We start from the raw sequence: 20045 nt of genomic DNA on the forward strand, positions 1-20045 counted from the left end.
AAAAACTTCTACTAGAGTTTGTGGTACCCGTCTGTTCTCTTACAGCTGAGACTGGTCATCTAGAGACGTATTGACTATTAGCTTCTGAGGACATACATAAAAAAAGCCCTTCAGTGATTTCAGACATGCAGATAGGAATGTTGTGACGGTCAACAGCTTGACTGTTATTGAATAATGACACCAGAGAATGGAAGGTTCATTCCATGTCAACCCAGTTTAGCTTAATGCTTCTGGATAATTTACTAATTAAGCTTAAGAACAACATAAATATAAACAGACATATAAACACCGCTGGCTCCAGGCCAGAGTCAGTGAGTGGATTTCCACCATTTGTTCTCTGCTCAGAGAAGTTTTAGCCTTTGTTCCAAATATTTATAATAGCTGACTTGTTATTCCCTTGATTTTGAAGACTTCAATCAAATGATTCAACATTATTTTAAAAAAAAAAAAAAAAAAAAGGAAGAGAGAAAAAAGATTCAAAGTGCTTTTCCTCACTGCATAGCATACTGTACTGTAAGGATCCAGCCACAGGGTCTGCTTTAACACAACTCAGATGCCCCAGGAAGTTAAAGAAACTAACTCTAGAGTATTTACAAGGCGTTTAACCCCAACAATCCTGTCAAGTGTTACATCACACGTCTGAGAACTGTGGTTCCTCCTCCGCTCGGAGAGCTAGACGGTTTTACGACAAAGGTCACAGAAAATGGTACAAAACTGACTTTTGTACAGCTCTGAGGACATGTTGTGTCGTCATACGCAGCAAACACACGCAAAAAAAAGAAAACAAACACATGATTCCAGGTTAAAACAAATGCTAGGAATAACCGACGACCACTCTTCAAGTCAAATATGCTAAGCAGCTAGCATCTCTGTGATGGACACACTCAGGATGGAGGATGGCGTGCAGCAGTGGGTGCTGGTGTGTTTCACGCGGCGGGGGCGGGAGCCGCCGTCCGGCCAGAAAGAGATGGAGATGCGTGTGAAGATTGTGTGTCTTCACAAGGACATTAACACACATCTGAACGGCGGGAAAAAGAGAAACACGAAGATGACGGCAGCTCCACCCAATCGCTAACGTCTGTAGCGATGATATGTTAAAAAGCTGAAAGTCTGATCGCTGTCATCAGTGTCGTGGATGCTGATCGGTGATGATCTGTTGCAGCCCTTTTCTCTCCGTCGCTCTGGGTTACCTATTAGGTTTTTATATTGCTTTGTCTGTCCTCTACATGAACATGATTGATGAAAAATGTCCTGGCTGTAAAAGTGAGTGGTGTTAACAGAGTGTATTTTAGGTCTCTGGGTTGGGGGTCGCCAGCAGCGGCACATTGTCCCGTCTCCTCCTGCCCAGCGGGGGGCGTCTGTACTGCTCACCGTCGGCCAGCGTCTGGGGCAGTGGCTTCCTCTTGCTCTCGGGCAGCAGCAGGATGGACAGCACGGCCAGCAGAGCCAGAGAGGAGTAGACGACGTGGTGCAGGAAGTAGCCGTAGTGGTTTCGCAGGTCCATGAGAGGGGAGCTGAGACGGCCCACGCAGCCCAGAGCGAGCACGGCTCCTACACCGCTCCCTCTGCACACACACACACACACACACACACACACACACAGTTAACTGACAAGATTTACTTACACTTAATACAATTTCTGCTTATCTTTTCATCAATTATCATTTTTAATAATAATAATAATAATAATAATAATGGATTGCATTTATATAGCGCTTTTCTAGGCACCCAAAGCGCTTTACAATTCCACTATTCATTCACACACTGGTGCAGGCAAACCACAGTTGTAGCCACAGCTGCCCTGGAGCAGACTGACAGAAGCGAGGCTGCCATATCGCGCTATCGGCCCCTCTGAGGAACACCAGTAGGCGGTAGGTGAAGTGTCTTGCCCAAGGACACAACGACCAGGACAGAGAGAGCTGGGGGATCAAACCGGCAACCTTCCGGTTACAGATGAGCTTCCCAAAACCCCTGAACCACAGTCGTCCCATTTTTCCAGTTTTCTTTAATGGTAGTTTCTTTAATGGTAAACATGGTGACTCAGTTAAGCCTTTTGTTGACTAGGTTCAGCTGTTGTGTTAGCCCAAGCTTATTGTAGTTAATTACAACTAAACTAAATGTGAAAAAAACATTTTAAGTCAAAAATAAAATAAAAAAATTTGAAAAAGAATCTAAAATTAAAATTTTGTGAACTTAAAAACTTCTTAGTTTTAGTATCTGTTAGTTTGGCCAAATTTATTATCCCACCTTGCCTCATGAGGCTGCCACGCTCGCGATTATTGAGATTTTCAAACAGTGTGTTTTTTGTTATGCCTGTACTGATGTTCCTAAATCTTGCCTCTGGTATGACACATTAATACTTGATAAATAAATAAACAAATAAATAAGCAAAAAATAAATAAAACTAAAGGCTAAACTGAAATGACTAAAGCTGCTCTGGAAACCAATTAAATTTAAGTGAATTAAAACAAAAAGTCAAAAACGAAAGAAAAAATATTTACAAAATGCAAAACGCACAGCTATAATAACTATAAAGATTTGATGAACCCAAACTCATTAAAAGTCTCAGCTTATTACATCTGTTACAAATAATGATTTTTTTTTAGGGGGGACCGATGCGTCCTTTTCAGGCCTCGGGGAGGTTTTCGGAGCAGGTCGTCCTTCCCGTCGTCTGTTGGGCGCTGATTGTTTTGCCCTCACACAGAGTTAGAAACGATGCTTGTTTGTAGATCTCACTGTACTTCAAAGTATTCTCATCTCTCTTCTCCACAAAGTCAATTATTTTCTTAGATAACAGATCGATTTTTTTATACTAAATCTGGAAAAATACTTCCACTGTTTTTGAAACTCCTCCTACTTAGAAAGACAGCTGTTGTTGTGGTATCAAATTGTTTAATTTCCTCTCTTTAACATTTGCTGCATTTCACATGTTGTGATTCATTCTGGCAGCCCGCACACGCTCTTACTGACAGAAAAACATCAACGCCTTCTACGCTGGCATTTCTTTTTCACCTACACTACAAGAAGGACAACATCGTAGTAAAAGAGCTGCAGAGTGACTGTAGAGTGCTGCTGTGTTACCTGATGATGGTAGGCATGACCTCTGCAGTGAAGAGGATGCAGAGGGAGGCGGTGGCTTGGGAAGAGAAGAGACCCAGCACTGAGAAAATCGTGATGGCCGTCTCACTGAGATCTAACAGGGAGGAGGAGAGCAGGGATAACCTTTGAGGTGTAGCATTTCTACCATGCATCTATCATGACATTAGTTTTTCTAATTTATGAATCAAACTGCAACATCTTGCTTCCATGAGCCTTTGCAGATCATAGGGACCAATAAACATCCACTGAGAGGATCCACAACACTCACCACTGTCCTCTCAGGCTTTGATGCATGATTAAAGCTCAGGGCCGGACACAGCTTTGACTTTGCTGTCACTGCAGTGTCCTACATAAACTGAAAGCCATACTCGGTTTCAGCCACAAGGGGGAGACCAAGATTTGGGCAACAGCAGATTTTCCATAGACAATGTTGTCGAGGGGAGCAAAAATTAAAAAACACAGGTCGGGTTTTTCCATTAACAGGGCTGAGTGGTTTGCTCCTAATACACTTCATAATGCCTGAAGTGAGAGCAGTAGGATGTGTGAGAGGGATGGATCCAACATGGCCCCAGAATCAGCATCAACTTAAATTCCAGTCAGGATTTGAACAAACAAAGATTTTAATCCGAACATAATGGCTCTCTAACAGCAGGGTACTGAAGTGAAACTGTGCCCACCTTGACTTTTATTAATAGCCTTCCTTACTTGACTCTAGATTTACTTGGAGAAAACTATTCTGCTACCAAGTAAAGCCGGCTTACACTCCATGAGTCCCAGGAGGATCAAAGAGGCCAGCCCCGTCATCGTCATGGAGAGAAGCAGGATGCCGCGGCGACCGCACCTGTCTACGGTCATCCAAAGCAACAGCCAGGCTCCACCGCCTGCACACACAGAGAGCAGGTACGTCCAATAGAAGCTGGGGGCGGTGCCCCTGACGTCACCTCGGAAAGAGCTGTAACAGTGACTAATGCCGTGAGAGATGAATCTGAGGGAGGAAGGGCAGAGAAACAAAAGAGTAAGCACTCGTGTTTCCAAACAGGTTTTAAATAGAAAAGATGAGCGAGCAAAGGTGAGTCTCGCAGCACTTTAAGCATGAAATATGAGGCAGCGGCAGCCAGAGCTGTAAATGAGACACTGCGCAAACACAAAGGAGTGACTCCAAACTGCTGCGTTGCTGAAATAATGTCAGGAGTGTGAGATGACTTACGAGGTGAAGCCGAGCACGCACATGTTCTTCCAGATGTTCCTGCTGTGGAAGAGCTCAGGGAAGGACAGGTGGGGCTTTGAGGAGGGGGCTGGCTCTGAATCCAGCTCTGCAGAGGAGAAAAGAAAAATGACAGTCGGGTAACACAGACGAGGACGGCCTGACCTGGTTGCTCGCTGATCAATCGCTCGCTGTCAGCTTATTACTAGGGGGAAAAGAGACGTGCAGGAGGACACGCGTGGAGTCTCAATCTGGCCATAAGGAGGCCATTTAATAAACCGTACAATTACAGTAGGAACCACAGTGATGTGTTCATTACATTAGCATTTGTAAGCTGTGCAGAAATGTTTAATAAAGGATCCAGAACATGAGACAATTTAACTGTAAGTCAACAGCCAGCTGTGAGGTTTAAGAGGAAAGTCTAAGAGAAAATGTCTCGTTGATGTCAGAGATCAGAGGAGTTCAGCCAGACTGCTCTGAGTTGATATGAAGGAAACTGAAGCTCAAATAACCGCTCATTACAACCAAGGTACGCAGAAGAGCATCTGAATACAGCTAAGAGCAGCAAACTGAGATTACAATTGACAAAGCTCAGCAAAACTGCCTGCTCTCATGGGACGGGATTTCTGCCGTCACATACAGAGGGACGTGTCCGAATTTGATGTAAACATATACACATCGATCCGTCCTGCCTTGTGGTGATGATGTAATGGTGTAAAGGATATTTTCTTGGCACACTTTGGACCCCTTAGTAGCAAGTGAGCATGCCTGAGTATTGCTGCTGACCCCGTCTATTCCAGAGTGTCTGACGGCTACTGATGGCTGCTTATCGCAGGACCACGTCACAAAGCTGAGAACATCTGAGAACGTCTCAGACTGGCTTCCTGAACATGAAACATGAGTTCACTGTCGTTAAATGGCCTGCACAGTCACTGCAGTCTAACAGACAAACATGCACGTTTGGCTTGTGGTAAAACTGGAAATTCGCATCATGGTTGTGCAGCCGACAAATATGCAGTTATCAGCCAATCAGGAACACTGCGTGTGTAAAAGCATAGGACTAAGTGGAGAGAGAAATTCAAGGCCTTTAATGGATCATATGAAACAAATGAAACATGATGTTCTTCATCACCTCATACTGCTACACTTTTTCCGACTGCAGCGAGACCTCACTACAGAACTGTGTCCTTGATCTGTGTCTGCCGCTCACAGACGTCAGCTATAAAAACATACAGGGAGTGCAGAATTATTAGGCAAATGAGTATTTTGTCCACATCATCCTCTTCATGCATGTTGTCTTACTCCAAGCTGTATAGGCTCGAAAGCCTACTACCAATTAAGCATATTAGGTGATGTGCATCTCTGTAATGAGAAGGGGTGTGGTCTAATGACATCAACACCCTATATCAGGTGTGCATAATTATTAGGCAACGTCCTTTCCTTTGGCAAAATGGGTCAAAAGAAGGACTTGACAGGCTCAGAAAAGTCAAAAATAGTGAGATATCTTGCAGAGGGATGCAGCAGTCTCAAAATTGCAAAGCTTCTGAAGCGTGATCATCGAACAATCAAGCGTTTCATTCAAAATAGTCAACAGGGTCGCAAGAAGCGTGTGGAAAAACCAAGGCGCAAAATAACTGCCCATGAACTGAGAAAAGTCAAGCATGCAGCTGCTAAGATGCCACTTGCCACCAGTTTGGCCATATTTCAGAGCTGCAACATCACTGGAGTGCCCAAAAGCACAAGGTGTGCAATACTCAGAGACATGGCCAAGGTAAGAAAGGCTGAAAGACGACCACCACTGAACAAGACACACAAGCTGAAACGTCAAGACTGGGCCAAGAAATATCTCAAGACTGGTTTTTCTAAGGTTTTATGGACTGATGAAATGAGAGTGAGTCTTGATGGGCCCGTGGCTGGATTGGTAAAGGGCAGAGAGCTCCAGTCCGACTCAAATGCCAGCAAGGTGGAGTACTGGTTTGGGCTGGTATCATCAAAGATGAGTTTGTGGGGCCTTTTCGGGTTGAGGATGGAGTCAAGCTCAACTCCCAGTCCTACTGCCAGTTTCTGGAAGACACCTTCTTCAAGCAGTGGTACAGGAAGAAGTCTGCATCCTTCAAGAAAAACATGATTTTCATGCAGGACAATGCTCCATCACACACGTCCAAGTACTCCACAGCGTGGCTGGCAAGAAAGGGTATAAAAGAAGAAAAACTAATGACATGGCCTCCTTGTTCACCTGATCTGAACCCCATTGAGAACCTGTGGTCCATCATCAAATGTGAGATTTACAAGGAGGGAAAACAGTACACCTCTCTGAACGGTGTCTGGGAGGCTGTGGTTGCTGCTGCATGCAATGTTGATGGTGAACAGATCAAAACACTGACAGAATCCATGGATGGCAGGCTTTTGAGTGTCCTTGCAATGAAAGGTGGCTATATTGGTCGCTGATTTGTTTTTGTTTTGTTTTTGAATGTCGGAAATGTATATTTGTGAATGTGGAGATGTTATATTGGTTTCACTGGTAAAAATAAATAATTGAAATGGGTATACATTTGTTTTTTGTTAAGTTGCCTAATAATTATGCACAGTAATAGTCACCTGCACACACAGATATCCCCCTAAAATAGCTAAAACTAAAAACAAACTAAAAACTACTTCCAAAAACATTCAGCTTTGATATTAATGAGTTTTTTGGGTTCATTGAGAACATGGTTGTTGTTCAATAATAAAATTATTCCTCAAAAATACAATTTGCCTAATAATTCTGCACTCCCTGTAGTTCAGTCTTATTGTTAACTTTGATATGCCAATCATGTGTAGGTGGTGCCGTGAAGGATTATTTTATAGCATGTCCTTACAGCACATCTTTATCATCTTGTTGTGATAAATATAGGTCAGAGTTATGTAAGCCTCATCTAGCCTCAGGTGCTGAGATACTTCTCCAGGAGAGAAACACGGCCAGCAAATACATTCACACCATTTCTCTTTAAGACTTGTTGCTACATGAAACATTTCCGCACGTCATCAGTATTCCTGAGTGTCCTTCCTGCTAGCGTGACAGCATTACAGTAACCACCCAAATAAATCCCCATTTTAATTTGATCTGAACTGTAATCACAACAAAAGGGGATGTTCTTTGATCACTTTATCTGTGAATGAGAGCTCGACATAAAAGAATATGGACAAATTTAGGTTAAAAGCTTTGTGGGGGGTTTTAATACACTCAGAATGGAAACATAAAATGTAGATTTTGCAACTATTAACAACTATCAACCTCAGTACAGCTAATGCTAGCAGAACACAGAGGTCACTGAACAGTGCAAAGTTGACACTACGTAGCTGGAAACATTTGACATGTAAACAGTGGCAGAGCTCAGTGGTCGCCTGGCCTTAGGCCATCTTTTAACAGCAAGTCATTACGTCCCATTATGTTTCCATTTTAATGCAGGAACCATCCGCTCTTAATAAATCATGAATAGTAATTGAGCATCATTACCGCTCTTGGAAGTGGTGCGTGAGAGGGTCATATACATTGAAACACACGGCCACAGTTATTCCATGAATAATGCAGGCTTCGTAAGCCGAGCGCCTGGCGCTGAACCCTGCAGTGAGGTAAAGTGGGAATTTGTTCTCCGTTTACAGAACGAGGATCTAACGTCAGTGCTGCAAACACACCTGTGAAGCTCTCGTCGTCCCTCACGTCTCTGTTGGAGTTTCTTCTCTCGCTGAATGCATTCATGTCTGAAGATCGCTCCGACAGAAGGAGCCAGCGAGGAGATTCTGGAAACACCCCAGGAACTCTGCAGGAGGAGGAGGAATATACTTTAACTCTTTGATCTCAGGTGACCTTTACTCAGCACTAAAACTATTTAGAAGCTTTAAGGTTTTGTTGCTTTCACCTGAATTTGCTGCTTCAGTATAAAAACTAACCAGCACGGGTCACAAAGAAGCAAAGTTCTATAATCCTCTTTTATTAAAACCTGCAATTCGCTGCCAGTAATCTTTTTATAATCTCTGATAATGCGGTATGTTACCCAGATCTGAGAGGGACTGCGGACCTTAAACAAAGGAGCTCTAATATGTTCTGACACCAGCTCAGTGTGAAAAGGGGATTGGAATCAATACCATCTAACAAAGCTTTTAATAAGTCAGCTGGCATCAAGGCACTACGCAAAACCACTCCCAGGTTCCTTCATGATTCAGAAAGTAAAAGCCTGAGTAAAAATAACAAGAGACACATTCCTACCCGTAGCTGAGAAAGAGTGTTAGTGGGGCGGACCCAGCTCCCAGCAGGCCCCTCCAAGATTGGCACCCGAGGGCCACGGCCAGCAGCAGCAGCTCCCCGGCTACAGTCGTCAGGCCAGCCAGCGTGGTGGCCATCAGCCTGAGAGACGGCTCACACAGCTCCAGACCTGAACAAACAACACAATGTCAAAGCTAACTAATCTTTTATTTACACTTTTCAGATTCTGAAAGGTTAAACATTAAAAAAAAACAAGAGAATATAAATATCATGTGCCCCAAAACTTGGTTCCATTGAAATATAATGCAAGCTAGAAGAAGTAGATTTGATCACTAGGCCTCATTAGCGGCACAAGGAAAAGGAGAGAGGAATTACTGAATTGAGACTCTCTGAGATTTCAGGTGAAGTTCAGGTAGGTGACTGTACTGTGGAGGAAACCATCTGTGCATGACTGTTTGCATATTACAGTGTTTGTTCCTGTGTGATGATCCGTGGGTTCTGATGAAACAAATGACGCCCATCCTTCAAGGCTGAAACACTCACGGGTGATATACAGAGTAAGATAGACTCCCGCGCTGGCCGCCGCCAGACAGAAACGCATGACGATGAAGACAGAAGGATACGGGGAGACACACACGAGCACCCCGAACACCACCGAGAGGGTCAGAGAGGTCAGAAGGGTCTTGGACCTGCCCAGCCTGCAGGGAAGCACAGAGATACAGACACACGATTAAAACTCAGCAAAGTAAGCAAACACAGATTCAAATTAACAGGGATAAATTAAAACACATGTACAGGAGCAGATGCACAACAACAAATCACACTGTACATGCTGATAATGCAGCAGCTGCTCGTGTGCTTAAATATTAACACGGAGAGGGAATAGAACAGAAAATAGGACAGGAGTCTACTGACAGAGTTTAGACACAACAGGGAGCCACCCTTTGAAGTCTACACTTTTACAGCATCATTAAGCATTAATGCTGCCATTATACTTCCAGTTTCATGTAGTTTACCAGACAAACAAATTAATCAGAACAATTTAGAGCTCGCGAAGAGTTTAGAATAAAAAAAGAAATAAAAGAAAGAGCCTAAGAAATGCTGCAATCACAGAGGCTTAGGGAAGCTGCGTTTCCAAAAACAGCTCAAGTGGAAAGCACGACTGTTCACTAATGAACGATTAGCCAGTTTTTGTTTGCTTGTTTAGTTTCTAACATGCAGCTTAGCAATGCTCCCTTTTCTTCTTCATGTGCCCCCATTAAGGCGCCATTAAGTCACCGGTCTAAACAAACAAATGCTATGCTCAATTGGTCAGCAAATTAATGAGAGCTGTTAGCTGTGGCATCATCTCCCTCGCAGTTGCCCCCAAAAACTAGAGCTTCCCCTTCAAACGACACACACTGGTTCACTTGTGTGACTCATCCGAGGCCACTGAGCAAAATAAAGCATGCAAATTTAGCATAAATGTATTTGCCATTAATTGCTTGTGGGAGGTAAATTGTTTGTAATACAGCCATGAGATTTTCTTGAGTAAACAGCAGTATTTTTCCTCCATCACAAATTATATCTTACTGTGATAAATAAAAAGAGTTTATGAAATGGCATTTGGGCTGTTTGATAATAAATTTCTCTTTTGGCCTGAGGCCACAACTTGCTGTTGGATAGAGGAAGCACTGGCAGGCCACAGTAAATCTATAGAAAATTTCATTCTGCAAACCGTGCTACTTTTTCTGAGTGTGTCTCTGTGTGCTGCATGACGACTGTGAGGTAATGAAACTGCAAAGTAAGAAGAGGACAGAGAATAATGAGGAACAAAATGATCTGACAGCACAGATGTCTGCACACAGACGGGCTGGCTTTTATTGGAACATGTTCCCAGGAAGCATGCCCATGTGGGCCCACGGAGGGTAACTGTGGGTGAACTGTGGGGCTGTGCACAGAGCATGCTCACATTTATTGTGCACAGATGCCACAGCGGTGTTGTCCTTCAGGCTAGTTCATGGAGGTCACGGTTCAGTTTTGTCCTTTTGGGTCCCCACTATGGACACCCCACAGAAATGGGCCCCTTGTAGGTTAGCCCATAGCAGTTTGGGGTCCCTGTAAAGGGTTTTCTGTGGGAAACCCATAGTGGGCCTACAATGGGCCCCATTGGATGCTCCTCTCTGCTAAATGTGGGCAGCCCACAGTCAGCCCGCACTATGGGCTGCTTCACGGTGTCCAGATGTGCCCTACTAATCACCCCAGTACTCAGCCCACAATGGGCTGCCATTGTGTGCCGTGTGGGTCTGTCCACAGTGACCAAACAAGAAAGGCACAAACAGTCTCTCCAAACTGCCTCAGTAACTTATTAACTCACTTTTTGGCTGTATGTGTTGTCCTTCCGGCTGCTGAGTGTTCATTCCTGATGTTTGCTTGCCATGAAAAACAGACCTGCAGGAAACCCTGATGGGGGTGTGTGTGAGCATACATTACCTGTCAGCGGCGTAGCCCAAGCAGAGACAGCCAGTCAGGACGCCCAGGATGAAACACACCTCCTCCACTGGGACCAGCCAGTACTGACCACACACCAGATCCCACTGTGAAGGGAGAGAGGTCTTTCAGTTAATATCCAATCAAGTTAGCAACAAGCAGTTTCATTTTCTTTGTAGATGGTTGGTCTTCCATCATTTCCAACAAAATCTGCAAAGCTTGTGACTGTTTGGTAACTTGTAACATTTCCTAATGGGCGTGACAGTAGACAGCCTAGCCTCCACTGAACTGCAATAAGCCTTCTCTGCTTTCTTCACATGCATTGGGTAAAAGGCCAACTTTAAACAACATCCTGCAGAACTACTCAAAATGTGGGACAGGGAGACAAGAAATAAAAATGGTGACATCTGGTCAGCCTGGGCAGAGGTGCAGAATCGCCATGTAAAATTACTGAAATAAACTGTTAGAAACAATGATCCCATTATTGTCCATTTTGAACCCAACTCCGAAGCAATATATTTATACACCTCACAAGTTCAGGGGACTGGTTGAATGCATCAGTTGTCAAAGATTGCTTCACTGCTGATATTTTGGGGGCATTTAGCAACAAGACACCTTGTTAATTATACTTTGCCCACTTAGTGCTTTGTCGCTTTTACAGTTTCATTTGGTAAATAATTGGCGTATTCAGCAAAACTGCTGAATGGCAGCACAAGACAGTACCTCCTTTTTTTCCTCCTGTCCAGTTGAGCTAAAGATGAATTAGGTTTGATTAATGGTTAGTACTGTACAACATGGCACCGGTGTGGAAGTCTCAGATTTATAAGCTGAAAAGCAAAAAAGATTTTTGCTTGTATAAAAGTCTCTTTCAGTGTAGTTTAGAGAAATCAGCCTTTGGCTCCTTCAACTCTAACATCACTAAACACTTTCGTAATTATTTGATGGGCTCACTCACTAGTTTCAGGTCATTAGAGGGAAAAATGCTCAGCTCAGGGATTAATAATTAACCTCACTAACCAATGGAAGACATCGAGGTGACTGCCACCATCTTGTTTGTGATCTGTGTTTTTCTTTAACCCCCTGATCATTTAACAGCATGTTATCCCCACATTTGTTCATTTAGAGGCTGCATAGTGTCTGCCATCTACTGCAGTGTAAGTATAAAAATAAAGAACATCAGCCAAAGTAATTAAATCTAAATTGTTCACATCCCTCGGTAATAACCACCACACAGCAGTGGAGTTAAAAGTGGCTACACCACCCTCAAAAGACAGCTCAGTAGCACAGTCTAATAAAGGGAGCCAGTACGCTTGACTTACTAATTAATAAATGTGTTATTTAACTAATTAAATTAACAAAGTCAGAGATTTTAGTTTACAAAAAAAAACAAAGTTTTTTTCTCTGACATTAGTTCTGGTCCATTTATGCATTTATGCAAAAATGATATATACACTCCCTGGTGTAAACACAGCTGTCTTACAATAGGGATGAAAAGCCCATTAGACAAATACTAGAAACACAGGAAGATGTAACGACATTACACACATGCATGTGTGTGGTCACGATACATATAGTGGGTGTATTGCTATAATCACTCGTTAGCACCGCAACAATAAAATGGTACGAGGTTCACTGAGTGGATTAGAAAACAAATGCCCGTGTGACTGCATGAGTTAGCCACACAGAAAGTCAGCACATCTGTTAAAAAGGAAATAAAAAAATAAAGATCTCTGCTCTCAGATCCGAGTTTAATCACATTAAGCCGACCCACTGATTTGCATTTACAGCTGAGTCCTGCTAACGTCGCTTCCTGTTGGCTGCTGAAAGCAAAATGGTTTTAATGATCTAGAGGGAGACTGAGCAGAGGGCCGTGATTTTTTTTGTTATTTAAGCGGCCGTACATAATTGGAACCCGTGCACAGAAACATTAAAGCCCGTCACATAACATCAGCTGTCCCGTTGCTGAGACACGCAGTCACAACAGTGAACACCATGCAACTCGTACGCGTGGAAAGCTGTGGAAGACGAGGATGAGGCGAAAATGCGCACAAACAAGTCCTGAAAGCTACCAGGCTGGTTTAGAGAGAGAGAGAGAGAACCAGAAAGCAGCAGGTTTGTGCCTCCAGTAATAAACAAAACCTGCAAGCATGTCCTCATAATATCAACATGAACAACCGCTCTAACAAACTCGCAGCTCACACGTCACAAATTCATAGTTTTACATTAAACCAAAGACAAAGGATGTTAAATATCACTGTTTTATATTTCAACAGGCATGGCAGTTTGTGTGCATTCGTTTACAGATCTACAGCATAGAGGTGGTAAGTAAAGTTTGCCTGTATTAAAGTGATGGTCTTTATTGACCCGTGGAAGCGATGAGGCTGATCAGAGGCGGTCCTGCTTCCTGCTTGCCAGACTGCCAGCAAAGCAAAGCAGCTCTGGAGGAACGCTCAATCACCCTCCAGCTAGCTGATGAAATATGTTAGCCTGACTCTAAAAGCTCAGGGACAGAGAAGACTACAGGCAAACACTTCTGCTAAAGTCTTCCAGTGTCTTCAGCTTGCTGCAGTGGTATGGGGTGGTTTACAAGCAAGCTGCCCTTACACCATAAATTTGAGCTGGGTGTGGTTCCCCACATGTGGGCACAAAAAAAGAAACAGGCCAAATAGTGATCAGCCTGGTGAGAAAGGTTAGCTGCCATCAAGGACTGGGCTGACAGTCTTTGAAACAGAGGTCTGGGTGAAAACGCACATCAGCGTATGTCAGAACATCACACACAGAGTGCCTGATATCAACAAAAACAACCGAGACAGGTAGAAAACAGCAGTGGTGCCGATGACTGGCTTCATTGTTGTGAACAAAACGAGCGACATCAGTGAGAAACAAACCTCCACTAGCATAATGAGCCACAGTTCTTTTTAAAGGACAAATATTATCATATTCCACTGAAGATAATCTTTCAGCCTGCCTGCTGGCTGTGTACACACAGATTACATGAGACACAAACTGCAGTGTAAAGACTGGAAGTTGTTCTCACAGCAGTGAAACAAATGATCAAGGCTACTCAGTTTTAACATCATAAACACTTAGAAAATGCACTCCTGTGCTTGTGCACGGCTTGTTCCGTCAACTTAACACTGGATTATAATGTTACAGCATACAATACGCTGTAATAGCCTTAGTTTCCAATCATTTTCTTCTCCTTCTGTGGCAGAGTTAATGTGATTGTAAGCAGGGTCTGTTCTCCTTTAGCGAGGTGTTGATCTCTGACATTCTAGGCATGGTTCTCTGAAGAAACATGTCTTACAACATGCCAATATGACGTGGGTTAACACACATTTCTGAATGAGTCACCGGATTGTCGAAACTCACTTTGCAACCATCATGTCAAGCAAATTGTAAAAACCAAAAACATCAAGGTGCTCTTCTCCTCATGGCCAAACTGGTCAAATGAAAGAGGAATAAGCACTGGGTGCTTAAAGATCCACAAAATGGGCTTTGATGTGTGAAATTAGCACCTTTGAGGTCTGACCTCTGACAATTCAGACAACACATCCCTGAAAGCCCTCTCTCTCTCTCTCTCTCTCTCTCTCTACCTTGATGGCATCGATTGAACTCACATTTGTCAAAGACTCTGTGTCTATTACCCATCTTGGCTCAACAATCCTCCACACGGCCAGAGCTGAATGAAAGTCTGATGATGCTGTGACATCATAGCAGTGGCCAAAACTCATCCCTAGCAGAGCTGCGAGGGCTTCGAAATGATACCAAACTACTCAGCTTTACCAGTGATTCAACCAGAGAAGGATAAAGACCCAGAGAGTGAAGGTGCTGTACTTGAACACGAAAGAATCGGTTAAGCAGTATTGCATAAGGAGCAAGAGCAGACTGGGATATGCTGTACACAGGTTATGGTTACAGTTATGACCAATCAACAAGCTCTGATTTCTTCACACACATGCATGAAGAAAACCTGTGGTGAGAATAAAGCAGACCTCTGAAGGGTCAAAGTTTCTGCTCCGGGCTCTACAACCTTCTGTTTGGCATTTTTTCAGAACTAAGCTGGTTCAAAGGGAGCGGTGCTAAAAGTGTTTGTTCTAGATAGAAGATAAACTGCACTGAGGCCAAGTATAAGATACGGAAGGCTTCTTTTTTAACATAAACCATGCAAAGCTACTTGAGGAGGCCTGGTAAAAAAAATCCTCCGAGCATAACCGATCCATTTAAGTGTGCAATGCTGTCAACATCATGCTTTGAAAAACGGTGAAGGTAAGAAAACAGAGGTGCCATTTAAAGTTAACAAGACGACACATTTTTAAAAAAAAGTGATCCTTCAGAGGAGCTGGCAGGAGACTTTTTGTCCAAGTCGTTAGTATATGTGCAGCTGTATCATAGTTCTGCAGGGCATTGCAAAACAGTGAGCATTCATGATCTGTAAGGCTATGGTGAAACAATATAGTATGAAAAAGGTTTTTTTATTATTTTAAGGCTCTTAAGCTACACCTGAAAAGAAGTTCATCTTCCCTTCACCAAGCTAAAACAATCATCCAGGCCAAGACCATAATTAGAGAGCTTCAAAGGATCCCACAGTAAAACTTTACCTCAGTGACGATGTTGTTCTTCAGCCCCTCTGTGACATTGTAGTCCCATCCATTCTCGCAGTCCACCACAGCAGACTGACTGCTATTGGTATACTGCTTACACTGGGACGGGCCCCCGCTGTCCCCGGGCCGTCGCCCTTTCTCCCAAGGTACTGAGGCGTTCAGCACTTCAGGCGATGGCACGGGGCCCGGCAGGTGGCAGTGGTGGTGAGGGGGGAGGGTGATGAGAGGGTCCGAAGAGAGCAGGAAGGCCAGGAAGAGGTTGGGCAGGATGGAAAGCGCAATCAGCACTCTCTGCTTCTTCCGGCCCAGAGCCAGCACCATCACTTCACCGGTGGGGGGCAGCGAGGGCGGCGCGGGGATCGAGGAGGAGGATGGCGCTGGGGAAGAGGGCACAGGGGAGGAGGGGAGGGATGGAGGGGGAGCTGGGCAAGGAGATGGGGAAACTATCGGCGGGGAGTCCGGGGATGTCATTGCCGCTGGAGTACTGAAGGCAGAGGACCAGGATGGAGGACGGTGAGCAAGCTGGTCCCCGGGCAGAAGAGTAGAGCTTCGGTAAAACTGTGTGAGCAGAAGGTTACTCGTCATTATTACAGATCAAGCACCAATATGGGACACAGATATGACGCTCTGACATGTCAACACCACACAGTCCACTTAGCTGCTTCAGTTTCAAAGCTAAGCCCATCTTAATAGAACAAACGCATCCACTGTTTATAGATAATAGATAGAGATAATGTTATCTGCCAGTGCTGCTGTGATATCGGAAGAGACTTCCTTTCCTGTGTTACAGATCCTCTCAGAGCTCTCTGCATCACGCAGCAGAGTAGCCACCACTTTGATATCATTAATATGTAATATTCACCCAATTTTTCAATATCCTGCCCTAAACATTAGCATCAGCTCAAGAAATCCAGCACTACTCAGGCTCTACCAGGAATTCTTCATCAATTCAATTTCCAACAACACGAAAGAGATCCTACATTTCCCATGATGCAACTCGTAGCTGCTCTCATCGCACCTCCAACTTTCTGTTTCTGTCTTTGAACACAGGCCCAATTCATGACAACCCCTGAAGGTATCACTGCATGCTAGTTTTGAAGTGATCACAATGTGTCTGAGTGAAACAGCAGCTCTGGTGGACTGCACGCTGCATAAGCTTTGCAAAGTTTTACGATGACAGGTCAGTGAGGCAGTGCACTTACTCCAGCCACTGCATTTGTATTTATGTGACATCGTCAAACAAAACCTAAACGCTCCGTTTAACCTGATACAATCAGAGCTGTGGGTGTGTGTGTGTGTGTGTGCAAACACCTGTACAGGAAAAGAACGAGATTCTTTCAAAACAAAGCCTGATTATCACGAAGCCAAGTATGTCTCAGTGTGGGATTTTTAGACAAAACCACCAATTTTAATAGCATCACATTGAGCTTTGGGGAAGTATAATATATATACTCATTACTATTATAATCCATAGCATAAGAAATGTCAACATAAGCCTCTAATTAGTGTGTAGAAACTGTCAGCTACTGGCTATAACACATTTCACAGGCTTTGTGATGCCAGTCACAGCCTGACATGTTGTTGTTTACCCTGAGCTAAATGGAAAAGCGGTGGGTGTTCTCAGGGACCCCACTAGCAGCCCTGAGTGCTCCCCCTCAGCAGCAGTCTCCTCTGCAGGTGCACATGGTGCCCCTCCGTGGGTCAACGTCATCGTGTTTTCCTCGCACAGGGCCAGGAAGTGTTGCTAAGAAAAAAAGGAATCCCACAGGGTTATATAAGAGCTTTCGCGCGAGGAGGGGAAAGGACACGGGGGGGGGGGGGGTGAACAAAGAGGGAGGGGGCTGGCTGGGCTGTACGCCGGACAGAAGAGCAACGAAGCAACGAGGGAGAGAACAGCAGCGTGATGTAGGGGCGTTAGAGCAGCTGGGCCGGGCGGACTGAGCAGACACCTGCCCCGGCACTCTGGACCAGCACACACAGCCAGTGTTACACACCCCTGTGCGGCCTCAAAACAAAGCGCACACTGTTACTCACCTTTTAAATCGACGCTAACTGTGAGCCAAAATCCTGCCACCCGTCGTCTCTCTGAAACATCCCAAACATCGCGGGCTTAAGAGAGGAGGACAGCGGATGAGTTTCACCGCGTTCACACCGTCTCCTCCGCTCTGTCTGCCACACAAACAGACATGTCTGTCCCGGAGAAGTACCGCAAGGCTCGGATGAACACAATCGTTTGCCTTTGACACAGGCAAGGACACCGGACTCTCCGTTAGTCCCTAAACACAGCCAACGTCCCTCCGCCGCGTGAGCATATGATGATGCCGCCGGAGGAGGGGTTGATGCTCCGCTTGCTCCTTCACTCCCACCGTCGGTTGCTGTGTAACGGTGTTGTTTAGTCCAAGTTTATCCCTGCCGACATGACACAGAATAATTCAACAATAACGCACAACTATGCCCGGCATCACCTTAAAGGGGCAGGCGTCGGCAGGAAGTGGAGCGAAGGACAAAGACCGGGTGGAAAACTGCGGAGAGCCGTGTCTGTTTAAAGGGCAGTAGCTCCGCCAGCGGCGAGTCTCACTTCGAGAAGAATCGGCAAACATCGCCAGAGCGACAGCCCCCCTCCCTCCGCCCGCGCCACTCAATCAAAGATCGTGTACAAGGAATGAGGCGATGACTCAGCAACAGATTTAGCCACATTGGAGAAGGATTAGTTTTATTAACAAATGATTTTTTTTTAAGCAAAAGCATGAAATTATTAGAATCAGTAGTTGTTTTAAACACTTCTGTTAGGAATTCATTTATTACAGGGTTAATTAATGAATCACTCGGATAAAAGTCTTACCGGGAGGAAACTTGTTGCTCAGTAAAAGTAGCATACAAAATCAGCAGCGGAGTGAGATATCTGTTTATGAGTGCTCTCTCTCTGTCTCCTGCAGAATGCCTGCATGGAGCTGCCTGCCGCATGGTGGAGCCATAAATCATAGAGAAGAGGCAGGTGTGAGACAGCGGCACGGCTACAGAGCTGCTTTCAGGTGAAAAAAAAAACGAGAGACAGTCCATCATAACTTATTTATGATATAATTTAAATGTGCACTCACTCTAATGGTTGATAGTCCAGAAGAAATCAGTGATCCACCATATTATCTTATCCTATTATCTTATCACAACAGATTTCATTAGTGCATCCACATGTTTCATCATGACTCCTGATAGTTTTAATCTGCAATAGAGGACAAAATATCCATTGGCACACAGAGATAACAGCACTTTGTGCTGTGTCAGCCGGTAATGACTGAAAGGCTACACATGATGGCACCATCACGGTTTGTTCCTCTGGTGATGCAGCAGCAGAAGCAGCCCGCCATTAGTGCAAGAAGTGTGACTTCAGTAAATGTCACTTGATGCTACTGTAAATGTAAAGAAGTCTGTGGCGATGCTTTAAACAGCAGGGGTTCCGCTTTATTCCAAGTCACTTATTCATGCCATGCATTTGAGCTGCGAGTCCTCATTAGGTTGTGTTTGTTTTAACCAAAAATGGCGACAGCTTCCACTTTCCCTTGAAGTGTTGCATGTGAGCTTTTCAACAGTTAGAGGGCCTCTGTTGGAAGCTGTGAATGATATCAAATAAAAACAAATGGTATAAAGTAGAAAAATTAGCCTTCGCGTCATAAAAGCACCTTCTCTTATTGATTGTCTTAGTGAGACCAGTAAAACAATAGATCTCAGCCCTTAGAGTCTTTCTAAAGCTAAGAAACAGCATCTCTGACTGCAGTGCTTCGCAGCGAGCGGAAGTACTGCAACAAGTGGTGAAACACTCATCCTGGCCATATTTGGACTACAGATCATACTGCTTTGTGTGTGCGCGCGTGTTGTTGATCTCTGGAGACAAAAGTCCAGCCAAGCCATCCAGAAAGCACACACACACCTTTGATCAGCAGCAGCTTTGAGATTGGAGCTACTTCAGTGGGGCTGTGCGGTTCGTATGGTCTGCAGCTGTTGAGTAACGCGATAGGGATTAGGTGAAATACGGTCTTTCTTCACTCTGTGGAGATGTTGCAGTCCTGGGACCACAGATTGCCCCACACAACGCTGTGGGACATTTCAACAGACATGGTCACACAAGAAATCTTCATATGCCTCTGAGGACGCAGCAGGCTTCATGAAGCCCCCATCACACTTTCACTGTCCTTTCTGATTAAAATCCAAATACATGAAGATAGTTCTACACATCTCCCCCCCGCCCCCTCCCCCTCCCTCCCAGGGGGCATATATTTACACAACTGCTCTTTTGAAATCGTTTTAGTGGGAAACAAGCAAAATCAGGGTACCAAAGTTGGGTTACTTGTATAATCTGTGTCCACGAGATACGATCTTAAAATGATGCCGATATAATTTTTCTGCTGCCCTTATGTGTCTAATAAAGCCT

General features: G+C 44.4%; 1 protein-coding gene across 1 annotated transcript; it reads right to left on the minus strand.

The window, feature by feature from the left end:
* Window positions 1-464: 464 nt before the first annotated feature.
* Window positions 465-18380, minus strand: slc22a17 (solute carrier family 22 member 17). Its single transcript, XM_026179243.1, has 10 exons — window positions 17654-18380; window positions 15617-16177; window positions 11019-11122; window positions 9090-9244; window positions 8550-8715; window positions 7979-8103; window positions 4307-4412; window positions 3861-4084; window positions 3082-3193; window positions 465-1565 (listed from the first exon to the last, which is right to left on the minus strand). Exons 2-10 carry the CDS (start codon window positions 16088-16090, stop codon window positions 1289-1291), a joined length of 1743 nt encoding a protein of 580 aa, XP_026035028.1. The 5' UTR covers window positions 16091-16177; window positions 17654-18380; the 3' UTR covers window positions 465-1288.
* Window positions 18381-20045: the final 1665 nt, after the last annotated feature.

Source organism: Astatotilapia calliptera, chromosome 9, assembly GCF_900246225.1.
Source record: "Astatotilapia calliptera chromosome 9, fAstCal1.2, whole genome shotgun sequence".
In the NCBI taxonomy this organism is placed as follows: Eukaryota; Metazoa; Chordata; class Actinopteri; order Cichliformes; family Cichlidae; genus Astatotilapia; species Astatotilapia calliptera.

Coding starts and splice junctions, on each gene's coding strand:
- slc22a17 (XM_026179243.1), bottom strand. CDS start 16,090: ATGACATCCCCGGACTCCCCGCCGATAGTTTCCCCATCTCCTTGCCCA. Junction 4,413..7,978: donor GGACGACGAGAGCTTCACAG/GTGTGTTTGCAG, acceptor TCTCCTCTGCAG/AGCTGGATTCAGAGCCAGCC. Junction 1,566..3,081: donor GTCATGCCTACCATCATCAG/GTAACACAGCAG, acceptor GTGTGTGTGCAG/AGGGAGCGGTGTAGGAGCCG.